Raw genomic sequence first — 20,401 nt, 5'->3', positions numbered from 1 at the left:
TACATATAGCATGTGAGCTATGAATAAGCATCTTGCAACCAAGTATGCGCTATGAACGTGTTATGCAGCATTGCACAACATGCACCCCTGCAGACCCGAGTTCCTATGCAAGGCCAAGGGATCCTGTATAATTAAGGAAAACTTAATTATCATGCCTCATAACTCAAAATGTAGGCAAACATGCATCCTTATGCGATTCAGCAATTTTTATGCGATCCAACATCTATGCATTTTAAGCACTCCTGTGCGGACAAGTACCCTTGTGTGACCAAGGATTCTTGTATGATCGAGCACCCCTGTGCGATCCAGCATCTTTATGCACTTAAGCATTTTAATGTGACTTTTTAATTGCGGCTCTCTGTGTGACCAACATGCCTGAGTGATCCAGGACATGGGTGGTCAGATAACCCTGTGTGATCCCGCATCTTTATGCATTCCAGCATCTTCATGCGATTCCAGGCATTCCTGTGGAAACAAGCCTCTGTGTGACCCAATTATCCATGGGTAATCAAGGACTCGGGTTATCAAGTAACCATGTTTGATCCCGCATCCTTATGCTCTTAAGCATCTTTATGCGATTTTAGGCATTCCTGTGGAAACAAGCCTCTCTGTATGACCAAATATCCCTGGGTAATCCAGGACCCGGGTTATGAAGTAATCATGTGTGATCCCGCATCTTTATGCACTTAAGCATTTTTTATGCGATTTTAGGCATTCCTGTGGAAACAAGCCTCTCCGTGTGATCAGATATCCTTGGATAATCAAGGACTGGAGTCATCAGGTAACCATGTGTGACCCCGCATCTTTATGCACTTAAGCATTTTTATGCGATTTTTAGGCATCCCTGTGGAAATAAGCCTCTTTGTGTGAACCAATATCCTTGGATAATCAAGGACTTGAGTTATCAGGTAACCATGTGAAATCCCGCATATTTATGCACTTAAGCATTTTATGCGATTTTAGGCACTTTGCTGTGATTAAACACCCTTATGTGACCATGTAACAGCATACAAAAAACATGTATATGTGATCAACAATAAATCATGCTTTGTTACCTGTTTTTACCCCACATGCATTTTGAACCTTCCAAACTCATGTATATCATGCAAACATGCGGACTGGTAAAGAGGCAGTTATGCTCTGCAGATATGCGATTTCGCCAACCTGCAACATTAGCCGTGTGCACAGCAGCAACTGTGCACCCCCCGTTGTGCATTCGGTTAGCCTGAAACCACACCAGGATTTAGGCTGAGGGAATTTATATGCTGCTTGAATCTTTGAAAAGACTGCATCTGCAACCAGAACCTGTGGGGCTTCCGATAAATTTCCCCTCATTAAACCGACACCTGCTATTGTTCTCTGATAGTGCACCTTCATCCTCAGGTCTTTCAATCCCCTGGTTTGTGGATTTAGAGCAGGGAAAGGGACACACCCTGTTTTCAGCTTGGGAGGCTGTGAATATAACCGTTAACCTCTTATAGACCCATAGGTGCAATGCAACAAAACATATGCAGAGAGACTTCACTGTTGGGGGGAGGCTACAATCACCTGACAGGGCTGGTCGCTCATTGTGTGGGCTTTCTCCTAAGCCAAAAGCAGAGGAACTTAACCCTGGTGCATCCTTAGTCTAGCAATAATGCCTGCTAATCTGCACAGCCAGGTGCTGAGTAGGTGTCTTCGATAAAACTGTATTCAACATCCACAAGGTGTATTATGTGCTCAGGCTACTGTGTCCCCACTGGTTTTACCGAGCTCTGACGTCTGGGCCTATAGAAGAGGCCGCCCTGCGTCTGCCACATCGCCCCCCCGCCCACAAAAAGCTCACGCGCACATAGGGAATGGTGAAGGCGGGGGGAGAGAGGGATCCCCCAAGGAGCGCCGTGGACCCGGACTACGAGGGACCCCCCCCATAATGGCGGAGCCTGAAACTGAGGAAGTAAGCCGCACCATATATCAGCTAACCTTGAGCTTCCGTTCTGGAAAGCATGGTAAGTGAAACACCAGGCATGCCCTTCTTACTGGCTTTAGTAGTGGAGAACAGATAAGACATGCAGCTACTCATGGCCATCCAGCCCTCTCCAGGGGAGACATATGGGTACTATAGCCATCCTGTCTTAAAGACACAGTGGTCTCTTTGCCCAGGTACACCTGCATTATAGGCAAGACCTAATAGCCCCCACAGGAGAGGACTAGGACCAGTTCGGGGAGGTATATGGGTGCTAGAGCCATCCTGTCTACAAAGACATAGTGGTTAAGTTGCCCATGCATAAAAGCATTATACAGGCCACCCCATAGACCCCGAAAAAATTAAAGGACCTACTGTCGGACCAAGTCCCGTAGGCACCTTCACTTGCCTCTCCACGCTGCAGGGTGTTGCTTTAAGCAAGAGGCCCAACCTTCACCCCTCACCGTGGGTTTTGTCCAAGACCTTCAGGGACCGGGGTCCATTGACAGGAACACCACACCCCTGGACCCATATCGCACCCTGTCAGTAAACTTTTGGTATTAGGAAATTGACCAAAGTACTGAATAATCAGGATCCAGCCCTCAAAAGAGGAGCATTACAGGCCAAACCCCGTTCTTCTCAACCAGGGTCCGGGTACCGTCCACTTTGGCTCAGAAGCACTTTGGGCGGATCCGGATTTATGGTGGCTTTTTACATCCAGCATGGATCCCTTCAGTGGAGCTCCTAAGAGCACATGTTCATTTGTGACCAACACCTTCAGACACTGATGAAAAATCTGAGGTACTCCCAGTATGGGAGGGGTTATATAGGGAGGGAACTTCTTGCTTAATTGATTACACCAGTGTCCAGCACCTGAAGGTAGGATATATAACCCACATAGTAATTACTATGCTTCTCTGTGTCCCGTGATGTAAGATAAAAGGTTTAATGTAGAAAAATGTAAAATGCATTTGGGGGGCAAAAATATGAATGCAATCTATAAACAGGGGAGAACCTCTGGGGAAATCTAGGATGGAAAAGTACCTTGGGGTCCTAGTAGATGATAGGCTCAGCAATGGCATACAATTCCAAGCTGCTGCTAACAAAGCAAACATAATATTGGCATGTATTAAAAAGATCAACTCCAGAGATAAAACAATAATTCTCCTGCTCTACAAGACTCTGGCCCGGCCGAACCTAGAGAGTGCTGTCCAATTCTGGTCACCAGTCCTCAGGAAGGATGTACTTGAAATGGAGCGAGTACAAAGAAGGGCGACAAAGCTAATAAAGGGTCTGGAGGATATTGGTTATCAAAGACTTTTTGTGAACTCCCTGCAAAGTATATTCCCATGGGCAATAAGTTTAAAAGGCTAAAAATAAAACCTATGTGGCTCACAGCCAAAGTTAAAAAAGCTATAAACTATAAGAAAAGAGCCTTTAAAAAATATAAAAATGAAGGAACACTAGTGTCATTTAAATGTTACAAAGAAAATAACAGAATGTGTAAAAAGGAATTCAAGGATGCAAACCCCCAAAAGATCTTTAAATATATTAATAGTAAAAAGGTCAGGTCTGAGCATGTAGGCCCTTTACAAAATAATCTAGAGTGGGTGACTGGGGACAAAGAAGGCTAATTTGTTAAATACTTACTTTCTTCAGCTCGGGGGCGGAGAGCTGCAGTTAAAGTGTGGAAGAGCTGATTGGAGGAAAGGGACACACACCCTCCATATACTGCAGGGAACAAAGGAAGGATACAGAGCTGTGTTCTGAATAGACAAGCTGTGTGCTGAGCACCCCTTCCCCATCACAAATGTATTTCATGTGTCAGGAAAACTTCTTAGAAGTGACTCATGCTGATAACAGAGGAACGAAGCACCAGGGAGAAATGACACCTAGAGCTTTGGAGTAAACACTACAGATATATGTGCTTTGTTCAGATTTCATGACTGGGGTTTGCACCCACTTTAAAGGGGTTGTAAAGGATTTTTTTCCCCCTAAATAGCTTCCTTTACCTTAGTGCAGTCCTCCTTCACTTACCTCATACTTCGATTTTGCTTTTAAATGTCCTTATTTCTTCTGAGAATTTTTCACATCCTGTTCTTTCTGTTACTCCACACAGTAATGCAAGGCTTTCTCCCTGGTGTGGAGTGTCGTGCTCGCCCCCTCCCTTGGACTACAGAAGAGTCAAGGCACCCACTAACACACAGCTACTTTCTCTATCTGCAACATAGAGAGCATCCTGACTCTCCTGTAGTCCAAGGGAGGGGGACAAGCACGACACTCCACACCAGGGAGAAAGCCTTGGATTTCTGTGTGGAGTTACAGAAAGAAGAACAGGAAGTGAGAATTTCTCAATAGAAATAAGAACGAGGTAAGTGAAGGAGGACTGCACTAAGGTAAAGGAAGCTATTTAGGGAAAAATTCCTTTACAACCCATTTAACTGCTTCCCGCTCATGTCATTGGAAAATGACGGCCAGGTGGGAACCCTTTCTGGGAGGACATCATATGACATCCTCTCGAGAATACCCTTTGCGCGGCCTCTTTGGGCTGTTCTCTGGCATGATCTGTCACCCACTGGATACAGCGGATGACTGATCTCTATACAGGCCCGCTGCCAGTGTCATGTGATCGCTGGCTTTCTTTTATGCCATTCACTGTATACAATTGTGTTGCTAGCTGTGATTGGTCACAGTGATCACATGGCACATACAGGGCCAATCACAGCCTATCTGTACCATGTGATTAGCTGTGACCAATCACAGCTAATAACAATAATAGACAGTGTCTACACACTGTCATTCAGTAAAACTATTTGCTTATAGCAATGAAATTCACTGCTATAAGCAAATAAAGTATGTAAACAAAAAAAATCTACCCAGAGTGGTACAGTGTTACTATGGTAGCACTGTATTGCTCTGGTCACAGTATGTAAAAAAAAATGTCAAGAAAATAAAAAAGGAAAAATATATATTTTTTTACATACTGTCACCATTCAGTGACCCTGGTCACCGCCACACCAGTTATATGACGACGCTGTACTGCACTGGTATGTAAAAAGTAAAAAAAAAATGATTCTTTCCTGCGAACAAACTAGCTATCTTCCCCTCTAAACCAGCCAAAGCCGTAGCCAAGTCATCTTTAGTGACATATGCAGAGGCTGGAATGTTGGCGGTAACCACAATGCCTGTCATGTCTGCTGGCTCATTTTGGTCAGCCGCTCTCTCGGGGGAGGATGACACAGTGGGGGCATGACTAGGATTCCCAGGACCCGACTGTGGTGCCCTCCCTGTTTGTGTTCCTCTCTTATGGGTATACATAGTCCTAAGCACAAAGCAGAGGTACTGTTAAACACATCTGTGACGGTATCGGTATGATATCCCCATCAACGTTCCCTTCTTCCCATAACGAAAATCACCCCAATATTCCACGAGGAGGGATATCCCTGGAATCGCCCAGAAAGCCACACATGAGACCAGCTTACTGCTTGAACAACACAGAGTTTTAATCGTAAGAAACCAGAGCTTATATGTGGTTACAACTGTTACAATGACAAATCTCCGCCCCCCCTCACACAGTGGGGGGTCTTCAATACAGCTCCTTTGAAATAAAGATATTTCTTTGAACTACTCAGTATCTAGCCGGTTCGGCACCGCATATAGAGAGATAATTATCACAAGGAAGCAATCAGCATAATTAACATGAGCCACTTATCTAATCACAGTAACCAGTAAACACAGGGCTAGAACAATTAACATTTGAAACAGGGCTAGCTGCAGAAGAGTAAATACAATTAACAGCCTTAAACAAGCAGGGAGGATTAAACTGAAGCATATAGGTAAAAAGTCCATCACAACATCTATTGCTGTGCTCAGTCTAGCAATGGTTAATATTCCGCTCCCAATAGCTACAGCCAGATGCTAAATAGATGAGCCTTTATAATGCCTGTAGCCAGCACACAGCTTACATGCTCTTGGATAGCTTGTCTGTGTCCCACCGTCAGCCACGTTTCACTCCTAACAGTTGCACTTTTAAAACAAGCCTGCTAGCTCGCGCCTGTGCCGTAAGCTGCTTTCAAGCCGGAAACACGTACACTCATGACGTCATCCCCTACATGAGAAGCTTGCGCGCGCGCCCGTCCATTACAGAAGTCATGGGGGGAGGGAGAAAGAAGGAGCCTGCCAATCACACCTGATCCTGCATTGGTGTCAGTGAAAACAGTGCCCATACTGACATGTGCAGCGCCCCCCCCCACCCTTTTAGTTAGCTGACAACAAGGGAGGGAAAAAACTTATACAACAAGAGCAGCTGATAGCCAAAGGGTAAAGTGCAGCTGTCAACACACAGGTATGTTAGCTTTACACTCTCTAGTGGACAAGACATGCAAGACATCTTCTATTTAATACAAGAGATGTCACCCAGGCTCTTCTTAACTTACCCTTCCAGCTGCAGGGTACAAACTGGAATATCCGAGTGACCCAATCTTTACCCATCACGGCAGGTTGGTGCCGTGCCAGACCTCAAAGAATGGAGTCCACTGCCTTGGACCTGTACAGCGCCCTGCCAGAGCAAACCTGTGGTATAGCAATGTGACCAAGGTGCTGGATCCCAGGGCCCAGCTCTCCTGAGAAAAGCATTACAGGCAAAACCTCATTCTTCCACACCGAGGTTTGGGTACCATCCACTTTTGTCTTTGTTTATAGACTTTTTGAATGGATCCGATAGCGTAGCTCTCTTGACCAGGCCATCTATGGAGCACTCTTTAGCAAAATATTAACCGTGAACAACACCTTAGACACTGGTGAAAAAACTGAGGTACTCCCTGTACGGGAGGGGTTATATAAGAGGGGGGACTTCCTGTCTTGATTATGCCAGTGTCCATCACCTGAAGGTGGGCGTATAACCCATATAGTAACTACTATGGTGCGCTGTGTCCCATGATGTACAATAAAGAAAAGTGACAAAACATTGCAACTTCAAAAAACGCTGCGTACCTCTTACTAAATACCTCAGACTGTCTACTTTCCAAAAAGATCTTTGGGGGGGGGGGGGGGGCTGCCAGTACATCAGGATTGAGCAGTTTTCAGATCTGCACTATATACCATAGTTTGAACTCTATAACTTTCCTACAGACTAAATAATATACACTGATGTGGGTTATTTTCACCAAAGAAATGTTGTTCTAAATTTATGAAGAAAGACTATTTGCAACATTTATAACAAAAAAGAAATAAAAACTTTTTTTTCTACATTTGTTTCCTTTTTTTTGTTTAGCCCAGTGGTCATTAAATACTACCAAAAGAAAGCTCTATTTGTGTGAAAAGTGCAGCAGCGCTAAAAAGTGGCCTGGGCAGGAAGGGGGTTAAAGTGCCCTGTATTGAGTGGTTAAAGGGGTTGTAAAGGTTTGTGTTTTTCACCTTAATGCATCCTATGCATTAAGGTGAAATAACATCTGGCTGTCACTGGCCCCCCAGCCCCCCCCCCCCCGTTTTACTTATCTGAGCCCGTTCACCTGTTTGGCTCGTCCCCAGCGTCCTCTTCTCCACTGAGTCTCGGCATTGATTGGCTAGATTGATAGCAGCGCAGCCATTGGCTCCCGCTGCTATCAATAAAATCCAATGACGCGGGTGCCAGGGGGTGGGCCTGAGTCATACACTCTGCGTCTTTGGACGCCGAATGTATGACAGGCAGCGTGCCCGCAAGGTAACCCCCTCGGGAGAGAGCTTCCCAGAGGGGGTTAGGTATTGCAGGGAGGAGCCGAGAGAGCTGCCATGGGACCCCAGAAGAGGACGATCGGGAACACTCTGTGCAAAACGAACTGCACAGTGGAGGGAAGTATCACATTTAAAAAAAAAAAAATGAACCTTAAGTATCGCTTTAAGTAACACCTGTCTGCTAAGATCACTTCAACAGTTCTTGCTTTCCTGGTGATAACCTGGTTTAGGATATTGTGATAATGGGTAAATAATCTTATAATGGATATAGGAGCTACTGATGATGCAAAACATTTGGGCAATAATTGTACAGGAAAAACTGCCTCTTTGTCTCTACCACGTGTAGGAACAGGCATGGTAAAGCTGACCCTGTTCTGCTTTTACTATATATATATATATATATATATATATATATATATATATATATATATATATATATATATATTGGGTATAGTTATTTTGTGTTTCTTTATACTTTTTTTTGTTTGTACGGTAGTCATAAACTTTTAATACAAAAAATGCTATCTATATTATTTCTACTGTAATTTTATGATGTTTTGACCATCTTTCAAGATTTTAAATCTGCATTTTTTTTTTGTAGGAATGTGATAACCAATCTAATAGATATTTGTTTGATTTCTACATCTACAGCATAGTACCATCCACAACGAGAGACCTCATTGTGACATCACCCAATCAGCATACACTGATGTAAGTTCATTTGGGATACAACTTGATCACGTTTAAGTAAGCTTGCTTTTTGTTAAGAATTCGAAAAGAAAAAAAAAATGTGTGCAAGATTAGTTATTTTTTAATATAAGATGTGGAACCCAGAATATAAGATTTATTTTCTTTGGATTGTAATCTGGGTAAAATATTCTTTAACTAGAAATGATTCTTTAACTAGAAAATTTGTCCTTTTATTTGTTTTGAAAGCATCTTTTTAAGGACCAAGCCTTTTTTTCAGACTTGGTGATTACCAAGTTAAAATCATTTTTTTTTGCTCGAAAATGACTTCGAACCCCCAAACATTTTTTCCCCAATTCCCTGGAGAATAAAATTGCAGTTGTTGCAATACTTGATGTCACACCGTATTTGCGCAGCAGTTTTACAAGTCAATTTTTTTGGAAAAAAAAAACTTTTTTTAATTAAACAATAAGACAACAGTAAACTTGGCCCATTTTTTTTATATTGTGAAAGATAATGTTACGCCGAGTCAATTGATACCCAGCATGTCACGCTTCAAAATTGCACCCGCTCGTGGAATGGCTCCAAACTTTGACCCTTAAAAATCTCCATAGCCAATGTTTAAAAATGTCTACAGGTTGCCGGTTTTGGCTCTGACAATTGCGGCGATACCTCACGTATGTGGTTTGAACACAGTTTTCATATGTGGGCGCGACTTGCGTATGCGTTCGCATCTGCGCGCAACCTCGACGGGACAGAGCACTTTACATTTTTTTTTTTCCTTATTTATTTTATTTTCTATTTTTACACTGTCCTTTTAAAGAAAAATGTGGGTCACTTTTATCCCTATGTAAACATCCCTTGTAATTGAAAAAAAGCATGAAGTAATGTTTGACGTTGCTTCCATGATCCAATGGTATGGAGCCAAGTGAGGTCCATCTTTCCCTCACTCGGCATTCCAGCCTCACAGGTGAAAGGATGCGATTGTCTCCGCCACTACTGACGGCTCCGGTAAGTGGCAGAGACGAACAGAGTGCAGCCGTGGCCTCTCTCACCCCCAATAAAAGTGATCTTGCAGCGAATCCGCTAGGGATACCACTTTTATCTGAAAGAGGACCGTCCGCCATTGAAGAGGATACTGAAGTTATGGCAGCTATCTGGTATTCTACGTCAAAGTACCGACTTACAGCGGCACTTTGTGCATTTTTTTTTGCATAAACATTTAACAAAGGGGCAATTTCCATCTCTGCAGTCTCAGCTGTGCAGAATCAATGGACAGGAATAGCTCTGTACAGAGCTCTCTGTTCATTCACAAACTGAATCATAATAAACACAATTTGCTATGTTTGTTATGAATAGACAATAGTCAGTGATTGGTACGGATCACAGACTCTATTCATTCAGAAAATGAAGGGGCTGTTAATAAGATATGTTTACTGGCCCGTTCCCCCACTCTCCATTCTGACACATACCCAGCAGCCAGAGACAGGGGGAACCCAGCAGAACTATGGGGGACGAGGGAGTCTGGAGAGAGGACAGGGGCCCAGTGAATGCATTAAGAATCTGCATAGGAGGGGGGTGGCGGGGGCTGTGGCATATGTACATGGCAAGGATTTTATTACACTTTGTTGCACATTCCTACTATTTTCTTCCCTGAAGAACAATCTGTATAATGATGTCAATATGAATGGGAGTGCTTTTTCATTATTAATCAGCTGATGCGCTCGTAGTGTTCTAATGAGGAAGTCTGCATCCAGGGCCAAGGATAATTTATTTTTCCCAGGGGGTTCCCTCAAATTGCAAGAGTGACACAAGATAGTGCTCTTTGCACATGCTCAGGAAAGTTAGCTATGGGGGCATAGCCATTCCGAAAACAGTGGACCCTGTGTGCAAGCTGTGGTGTCCTAACTGTGAAAAACCTGCTCATTGTGGCAAACATTGGGTATGGTTCTCATTGTGCTGAATATTGCCCCCATGGCTTAAAGGGGGGGAACAAAGTGCAGGGGATCAGGGGTCAGTAGTAGGTGAGGCAGAGGACAGATTTTACTTACCAGTGGGAGAGACTCAAAGGGTGATGATTAACCACTTCATCCCCGGAAGATTTGGCTGCTCAATGACCAGGCCATTTTTTTGCGATACGGCCCTGCAGCGCTTTAACTGACAATTGCGCAGACGTGTGACGCTGTACCCAAACAAAATTTACATCCTTTTTTTTTCCCACAAATAGAGCTTTCTTTTGGTGGTATTTGATCATCTCTGCGGTTTTTATTTTTTGCGCTATAAACAAAAATAGAGCGACTATTTTGAAAAAAACACAATATTTTGTACTTTTTGCTATAATAAATATCCCCAATTTTTTTTTTTTTTTTTTAAAAAGCTGATTTTTTTCCTCAGTTTAGGCCAATATGTATTCTTATGCCTTGTACATGACCGGTTTTCCCGGCGAGAAAAATGATTTTTTTTAGATTGGTCTGGAAAACCGGTCATGTGTATGCTCCATAGCAGTTTTCCCGACGAGAAAACTACCCGCAAAAAAATTTGAATCTGCTCTATTTTTTCCCGTCGTGTTTCCCGTCAGTCTTTTTGTCGTCACGAAAACCGCTTGGGCGTATGTTTTTCTGAGGGGAAAAAAAACGGGCATGTTCAGAATCAAGTATGAGATGGGAGCGCTCGTTCTGGTAAAACTAGCGTTCGTAATGGAGATAGCACATTCGTCGCGCTGTAACCGACTGAATAGCACGAAGAGTGAAAAGCGAGAATCGTCTCTCGTCAAACTTTTACTAACAGGAGGATCAGAAAAAGCTGCCCAAAGGGTGGCACCATTTGAATGGAACGTCCCCTTTATAGTGCCGTCGTACGTGCTGGACGTCACTGCGGTTTGGTCGAGTGTTTTTTTGACTGACCGTGTATATGCAAGTTAGGCTTGAGGGGAATCGCGTCAGTAAAAACGTCAGGTTTTGGCATGTCAGGAAAACCGGTCGTGTGTACAGGGCATTATACATATTTTTGGTAATAAAAAACACAATAAGGGTATATTGCTTTGCACAAAAGTTATAGCATCTACAAAATATGGGATAGCTTTATGGCATTTTTATTATTATTTTTTTTTAACTAGTAATGGCGGTGATCAGCCATTTTTTGGACAATTGACAATTATACAGCGATCAGTTCTATAAAAATGCACTAATTACTGTACTGTGTAAATGTCACTGGCAGAGAAGGGGTTAACACTAGGGGGCGATCAAGGGTTAACTGTGTTCCCTAGTGTGTGTTCTAGCTGTACGGGGATGGAAGTGACTGGAGGAATTGACAGATTGTGGTTCCTAGCTAGAAGGAACTTACAATCTGCCTCTCCTCTCCTCACAGAGCCTGGATGTGTGGGTTTACACCCACACATGTCCCTGTTCTGCCTCTTGTGCCCACGACCGCCGGCCATGCGCATTGGCACCCCCACATTGCAACAGGCACGTGCACGCACCTCCGGTCTACAGCTACGACGGTTTGTGGGATTGTGCCGACCTGCCGCAGTATAATGACTGTGGCTGGTCGGCAAGTGGTTACAAAGAATTTGTGCCTATTTGCTATATATACTGCACACATACAGTATCTCACAAAAGTGAGTACACCCCTCACATTTTTTGTAAATATTTTATTATCTCTTTTCGTGTGACAACACTGAAGAAATGATCCTTTGCTATAATGTAAAGTAGTGAGTGTACAGCTTGTATAACAGTGTAAATTTGCTGTTCCCTCAAAATAACTCAACACACAGCCATTAATGTCTAAACCGCTGTCACAAATGTGAGTACACCCCTAAGTCAAAATGTCCAAATTGGGCCCAAAGTGCCAATATTTTGTGTGGCCACCATTATTTTTCAGCACTGCCTTAACCCTCTTGGGCATGGAGTTCACCAGAGCTTCACAGGTTGCCACTGGAGTCCTCTGTCACTCCTCCATGACATCACAGAGCTGGTGGATGTTAGAGACCTTGCGCTCCTCTACCTTCTGTTTTAGGATACCCCACAGATGCTTAATAGGATTTCATTGTGGGCCGCATCATCATTATGATTGCCCTCAAAAGGGCCGGTTGTATCTGTAAGATTAGATGTCCAGCGCATCACCTCCCCTTTACTTTAGATGTCAAGAGCCACCCCACCATCAGAAGTTGTCCCCCGCTCTCCCTTACATCACAGTGCACCCCCCTTTCCTCATGCTGCTGCTGGGAAGAAGCTGGATGCATTGCTTGAAAGCAGAAAATAAGGGTCTGGAGTAGGACCAGAGGAGGACTGGAGCTCTACTGCAGCTGCAGGAGAGGTGCGAGGGCCACATGAAATGGCCTGGAGGGCCGGATTCGGCCCGCGGGCCTTGTGTTTGACACCTGTGCCTTAGATCATTCCGAGTATGAGTCATTAACCACTACTCTCTAAATTCTGTCTTTTAGCCAGTTTTCTATCCATTTACAAATTTATCTTTCCAATCCTGTAGACTTTACCTTACACATGAACTGTGTGTGGGGAACCGTGTCAAACGCTTTTGCAAAATCCAGGTATGCCACGTCCACTCCTCTGCTCAAGGTTTTACTTACCTCCTCATAAAAATAAATCAGATTTGTTTAACAACTTCTTCTGTCTTTCATGAATCCATGCTGTCTGTTGCTTAAAATATTTCTTTCCAGCAAGAACTCATCTATGTGGTCTTTTATTAAACTCTCCAGTAGCTTCCCGACTATAAAAGTTAAATTAACAGATCTATAGTTACTTGGTAAAGACTTTGATCCCTTTTTAAATATGGGCACCGCATTGGCCCTGCGCCACTCAAGTGGTAGCATTCCAGTAAATAACGAGTCCCTAAATTTTAGATACAGTGGCTTTGAAATTACAGAGCTTAATTCTTTTAGGATCCATGTGTGGATGTCATCTGGTCCAGGTACTTTATCCACCTTTATTCTGTTTAACCACTTCAGCCCCAAAAGAATTTACCCCCTTCCTGACCAGGCCATTTTTTTTTTTTTTTTCAATCAAGTTTAATTTTATTATGAAAAGTAGATGGTACATCAGATGTTATACATAGATAAATGTCAATACATTGTGATATAGAAATTCATATATTAATAGTACATTACATTCTAACAATACTTAGGTCCCAATGAAGGGATTACTCTATAGTCAGAGGTATAAAAAACAAAATTAAAGGAACAAACCCCTGTTTTTGTAAATCGATCCATCGGAGGTCTAATAATTATACTTATACTATATACTCCAAACTATCATCCAATATAATTCGAAGTCATGGCAGTCTATAGTATTTGTCAAATCATAAGTAATACCATTTGACCTCTTAAGAATAATTAAATTCTATACCTCCCACCCCTAATCCTTCAAACACATTAGAGTCGAGTCGTTTCAACCAATGTATAGTTTCCCATTAATTCATTTCATCCCCCATTGCCAAAATATTTTCATATTGAGAATTGGAAGGGATAAAATGAAAAGATAAAGATTGAATAAACAACCATAAACTTTGTCAAACTGATATTTCCGGATTATTTAAAAAAATATTTTGACACCAGAAAATATCGTCAAACAACCATATCTAGAAATTGTCTGAGGAAATGAATCCACCTCCAATATACTCTCCACAGGATCCTTGAGTCAAAAGATATTATATACAGAAATTCCAGTTTATCCAAATTGATCATAGAGTGCATCCAAATGGATAAAAAATATTTTTTATATGATAAAGAAGAGTACCAAGTCATTAACAACATATTCACATATAGATAGTACCATATGTTATCTAAAAATTAGAAATAAAAGAAAATTTAAAGAAATCGAACCAAGAGGTGAACAGGAAGAAAGAAAAAGGAAGAATAGATGAGGACTAAAGATCAGAGAGGAAGTAGAGTAGATAGCCTACCCGCCAAGTGTATACAACAGAATACGGTAAATCACCATATTACATTCACGTTGAATTTAATATACCCAAGTACTTCACCCACGGTTCCCAAATCTCATGAAACTGGTTACCTGAATCTAACAACAAGCCCAACTGTTTTTCATTCTCCATTATCCAAGTCACTTTCCTTTTCATATATGATATCGAAACCGTCGGTTTTTTCCAAGCAGCAGCTATCAAAATCCTTGCTCCTACTAGGATAAATAATATCAATCTTCTTGTAGACTTATGAGCATGCGGTACTAGTCCATTCAGCAAAGCAATCGCTGGAGATTGGTGTATATTACAACCAGTTATACAGTACGTCTTATAATATGAAATACCCTATTCCAGTATCTGCGTATTTTTGGGCATTCCCACCATATATGAATCATAGAACCAACTCCCTGACCATGGGCGTCCGCTGAAATTTTTTCAAGGGGGGGCGCTTCGGCAGCAGCAATACACAGTCACATTTAACCCTGTCTTCGACCACTAGCTGGGGTTTAAACCCCCCCCCCCCAGCAGCCGAATAGGATAGATGGTGTCAGTAGGGCAGTGGGCGGTGTTAGAAGGGCAGTGGATGGTGTCAGTCGTTTTTTTTTTTTTTTTTTTTTTTTTTACAAATTTATTTATTTTTACATTTTTTAACAGTCTTGTTGGGGGGCTTTGGTGAAATATCAAGGGCTAAACAGACCCCTGATAGCTCACTTTCAAAAAATAGAAAGGGACTGAGTGTGAATTCTCCAGTTCATTTCTCTGAGGCATAAAACACATAGTAAATTGGAACAAATATACTCTCTGTGTACCGAACTTTGGCCGATTCCCTCAATCTCTGTGACTGTTCCCCTGCAGCTTCTGTGAAAGTTGTGACAGGCTGTGGTGGCACTCCATCATCCTCATTGTACCATACAGGGTTAATGTTCCTGTATGGTATGCAATGATGCTGAGACTTTGGGTTGAGGAGGAGAGCAGTGTGGCTGGAACATGGAAATATAGAAGTAAAAGTGATAATTTCCCCCCAGCAGTGCAAGGGTGGAATTTTCCCTTTCCTGGAGGTGGGCTGTATTCTGTATGTCTCTTTATACTTATGACAATGTCAGGAATATACTGGGACTTTTCAGGTTCTACATAGAAAGTATTCCACATTATTAAAAATAATAATTTTTGTTAAGATATGGTGTGAGGAATGCATCCATGTGGAGCCTGAAAAGTGCAGTCCACTCTGACTTCCAGGGGGGGGCAATTGACCCCCCTTGCCCTATGGAGCGGACGCCCATGTCCCTGACATCCTCTAAAACATAGAGGCGACAGAGGGGTAAATAGTGGCTAGCTTCAAGGGTACCAAGTACCATCTAGTAAAGACCTTCAGATTAGCTTCTATAAGTGAAACATTGGTAATCCCTTTCACAGATCTATCAAAATTAGAGTACCATTCTTTCAAATCCCATTCAACCTGAAGTTCCCTTTCCCAAGCAATCATATGAGGTAATTGTTGTTCATTAGCAGCAAGCGATTTATATATTATAGAAATTCCTCCCCTCCTTCCCAAGGCTTGGTCACATTTAACCTCATAATCCGTCATATAGCCCGACACGGTCTTATCTAACCAAAGCTTCTTAGTAAAACTAAAGATTCGAGAAAATCTCGGTTTTTCAGAGGATGGGAGGTCCAGATTATCCGTAAAATATTTTTTGGAAAGAGGACCTGAATGTGAGAAGAAACATCCAATGCGGTACACCCCCTTGTCGCGCCACCATTGAAAGGATTCCCCTTTTACTTCCGAGGCAAAGTAGGGTCTCTGAATATATTAGACAATGGGTGACCTTTGGAGACCAAAGAAGGATTTTTTCTAAGTGAATCCCACAGTACCATGGCTTGAGACAGAGACATAATAGGTCTACTTTTGGGAGTAATCCATAATAAATCTTCCAACGAGTAAGAGGGAGTAGCCTGCTCTTCCAAACTTATCCAACCAGGACGATCACTTTGGATGTAAACGTCCGAAAGTTGAGCCAATCTAGCAGCCTTGAAATACCACAATAAATTCGGAAGACCAAAACCACCCTGTTTAGGTAGATTAAAAAGAGAGCGTGAAGAAATACGTGGGTGCTTCTTATTCCAAACAAATTTGGTAAGCTTACTCTGAAAGGTTTTCAAGTGGTTTGACTTTATTGGTATTGGGAGCGAACGGAATAGGTATAAAATCCTAGGTAAAAGAGTAATTTTAATGGAATTTATCCTTCCCATCCAGCCTATGTTATGTGAGCTCCACTCATTTAGATCAGATTCAAGTTTTTTATACATGGGAGGGTAATTGGCCTGATAAAGATCCTCGAATTTTGAGGTCAGGAAAATACCTAAATATTTAATGGACGATGTATTCTAGCAAAAAGTATAATTTTTTTGAATGAGGGAAACAATAGATTCAGGGAGTGACACATAAAGGGCCCTGGATTTAGTAATATTGACTCTAAGGCCTGAGACTATAGAGAATTCATCCAACAGAGAATATATAGCAGGTAAAGAAGAAATTGGGGAGGTAATGAATAATAAAAGATCATCCGCAAATAATGCGCATTTGTGTTCATTCCGGGTACATTCAACCCCCCTGATATTCGGGTCGTTCCTGATTGCTATTGCTAAGGACTCTATAACAACAGCGAACAACAGGGGAGACAGAGGGCATCCCTGGCGAGTACCCCTTTTAATTTTAATAGTCTCAGAATATATTCCCTGTAGACAGATCTTGGCCTCAGGTGAAGAGTAAAGAGCAGTCAAAAGACCTAAAATTCTAGGACCAAATCCCCATCGCCTTAAGACTGTAAACATAAATGGCCAGGACACTGAATCAAAGGCCTTCTGGAGGTCTATTGATAATAGCATGCCTTCCTGTCTATTGTTTCCTATCCAACCAGATTGTAATATTGAAATTAAGTCCACTGCCCTCCTGATCTGGTCTGGAGCTTGTCTATTAGAAATAAAACCTACCTGATCATTATGTATATATTGGCCTATGAAGGACGAAAGTCTATTAGCCATTATTTTAGTAAAAATTTTTAGGTCATTGTTAATTAAAGATATCGGTCTATAATTTTCAACTAGGCTGGGATCTTTGTCAGGCTTAGGGATCACAGACATGTAGGCCATATTAAGTTCATTGCCAATAGATTCAATAGAATTACCTCCCGACAAACCATTAAAAAACCTTGCGAGAAAGGGTGCCAAAAGGACCGAAAACTTCTTGTAGTATGGAGATGAAAAGCCGTCAGGGCCGGGGGCCTTATTAGTCTCCAATCCCTTAATAACCTCTATAATCTCCTCAACTAGAATGGGAGCCTCCATTTCTGTTTTATGTAAATCCGACAGTCTTGGTAGATCTAAGCTTTCAAGGAATTCTGACACTCTATTAGAACCACAGCTGTCATCATAATGATAAAGCTTTGAATAAAAATGTTGAAAAGCTTCCATTACCCGTTGGGGGTTTAGAGTAATAGAACCATCACCTAGTTTAATCTTGGGAATGATCCTTGATCTAAATCTGGGTGAAAGATTATTAGCTAGCATCGGACCAATTCTATCCCTCATTCGATAAAATTTCGTCGACCAGGCCATTTTTGGCGATACGGCACTGCGTTGTTTTAACTGAAAATTGAGCTGTCGTGTGACGTACCCAAACAAAATTTACGTCCTTTTTTTCCCACAAACAGAGCTTTCTTTTGGTGGTATTTGATCACCTCTGCGGTTTTTATTTTTGCGCTATAAACAAAAGAAGAGCAACAATTTAAAAAGAAACACAATATTTTTTACTTTTTGCTAGACTATCCCAAATAAAAATAAAATAATATCTTCATCAGTTTAGGCCAATATGCATTTTTTCTACATATTTTTGATAAAAAAAAAAAAAATAGGGGATACATTTATGGCATTTTTATTATTTTTTTTTTTACTAATAATGGCGGCGATCAGTGATTTTTATCGGGAATGCGACATTGCGGCGGACACTTTTGACACTTTTTTGGGCCCATTGACATTTTTACAGCGATCAGAGTTAATAGTCACTGATTACTGTATAAATGTCAATGGCAAGGATGGGGTTAACACAAGGGGGTGATCAACGTGTGTTCTAACTGTGAGGGGATTGGACTGACTGGGAGAGCAGACATTTCGTTGTTCCTACTTAGTAGAAACACACAATCTGTTTCTTCTCCCCTGACAGGACAGGGATTTGTGTGTTTACACACACAAATTCCTGTTCCTGCTCTTGCTACAATCGCAGGTGGCTGGAGTGGATAGTGCCACGCGCATCGGGTCCCCCGCCGTGCAGCGGCCGCTCACGCCTGCTATGGCTATTAAAGGACTTGCAGTATGTATACGACGATTCACGCAGCAGAGTCGGCTTTCAACCAGCAAATCTGGCACATGCACTCAACTTCTTTGGTCGAACCATGGCAAGGTCTGGTCTGAGTGGAACCTGTCCTGTTAAATCGCTGTATGGTCTTGGCCACCATGCTGTAGCTCAGTTTCAGGATCTTGGCAATCTTCTTTTAGCCTATGCCATCTTTATGTAGAGCAACAATTCTTTTTTTCAGATCCTTACAGAGTTCTTTGCCATGAGGTGCCATGTTGAACTTCCAGTGACCGGTATGAGATCGATAACACCAAACTTAACACACCTGCTCCTCATTCACACCTGGTAACACTAACGAGTACCATGACATCAGGGAGGGAAAATGGCTAATTTGGCACAATTTGAACATTTTCACTTAGGGGTGTACTCACTTTTGTTGCCAGCGGTTTGGACATTAATGGCTGTGTGTTTAGTTATTTTGAGGGGACTGCAAATTTACACTGTTATACTGTACACTCACTACTTTACATTGTAGCAAAGTGTAACTTCTCATGAAAATATATAATAATATATTTACAAAAATGTGAGGGGTGTACTCACTTTTGTGAGATACTGTATACCACAGTCCTTGTACCCACAATTTGTTTTTATTTACTTTGTCACAATTGACAATCTCGCAGATAAACATAGCCCCCAGAACGAAGGATCATTTAAAAAGTTTTTTTCTGCATACAAAAAAGTATTGCTTCAATATAACCAGCAACTGCTAGGACAATGAATACTTTGATCAGGACTATGTGATGCAAGGTAGTGTATAGAATGCTTAGGGGTCAGGAGTAAGTAACACATAAAACAATATATAGAGTTCAACAGTAGTGACAGGCCAATATTCACATCAGATTCCCCCCTTACATCATGAATCCCCATCAAAGTTCCCCCTTACATCAGAGTCCCCCTCTTCTTCCAAAGCCTTACTCTAATATCGGGGTGCCCAGAAGCCCCCCCAATATCAGGGTCCCCAAGAGCACTCCCTTACATCAGGTTCCCAGTGTTACCCCCCCCCCTTATGTCAGAGTACCAGGAGTCACCCACTTTACGTCAGGGTCCCCATAGTCACATCCCTCCTTACATTAGGGTCCCCAAAGTCACTCCCCTCAGGGTCCCCATAGTCACACCCTTCCTTACATTAGGGTCCCCAGAGTCACCCCCTTCCATTACATCAGTGTCCCCAGAGTCGTTTCACCTTTACATCAGGGTCTCAGTTCCAATTTCTAACACGCCCATGATGCACACACTGCTCCAAACCAAAGTTCTTAAAAACATTACCAATTCAAATGTGTTTGACCTCATATTAATAACATGCTGAGACTCCTAGTTAACCTTCTGCACACTGCGAGGCAGCTTTAAAGAAGATCTATCATTTAACAGTTTGTATTTTTTTTTTTTTTTTTTTTACTCCCTTGGGAATCGAGTGCATATAGCACTTAGTTTTGTTCAAATCCGTCCCTTTGTTTTCTAAGCAGCATGGTTGCTTCCTTTTAGATAGGGTGCATGGCTTTAAAGGTCTAGTAAGGATGTCCATAGTGGCATATTTATTCTTTAAAGGGACTACACAAATTATTCGATTCTGGGATATATCAAACAAAAACATTGTCGCAAGGGGAGGGATTGAGAGGGGAGCTCTCAATCTCTCCCCATCCGACAATGCTGTTAGGTAGCAGAAAAATTAGTTAAAGCGGAGGTTCACCCTAAAAAACATCTATGTACCATTA

At 42.1% G+C, this 20,401-nt stretch overlaps 1 protein-coding gene across 5 annotated transcripts in view; it reads left to right on the top strand.

Moving 5' to 3' along the window:
• The window catches only part of PACS2 (phosphofurin acidic cluster sorting protein 2), a 406,668-nt gene that overhangs the window by 164,015 nt on the left and 222,252 nt on the right, over window positions 1–20,401 (top strand). For all 5 annotated transcript variants that reach the window (XM_040333364.1, XM_040333363.1, XM_040333367.1 and 2 more), the window contains exon 11: window positions 8,309–8,368. In XM_040333364.1, coding sequence (XP_040189298.1) covers window positions 8,309–8,368 — 60 coding nt within the window. The remainder of the gene's footprint in view (window positions 1–8,308; window positions 8,369–20,401) is intronic.

The sequence above is a fragment of the Rana temporaria genome, chromosome 13, assembly GCF_905171775.1.
Source record: "Rana temporaria chromosome 13, aRanTem1.1, whole genome shotgun sequence".
In the NCBI taxonomy this organism is placed as follows: Eukaryota; Metazoa; Chordata; class Amphibia; order Anura; family Ranidae; genus Rana; species Rana temporaria.
Note: the sequence above shows the minus strand (reverse complement) of the source record. Positions and strands in the feature narration are given on the sequence as shown.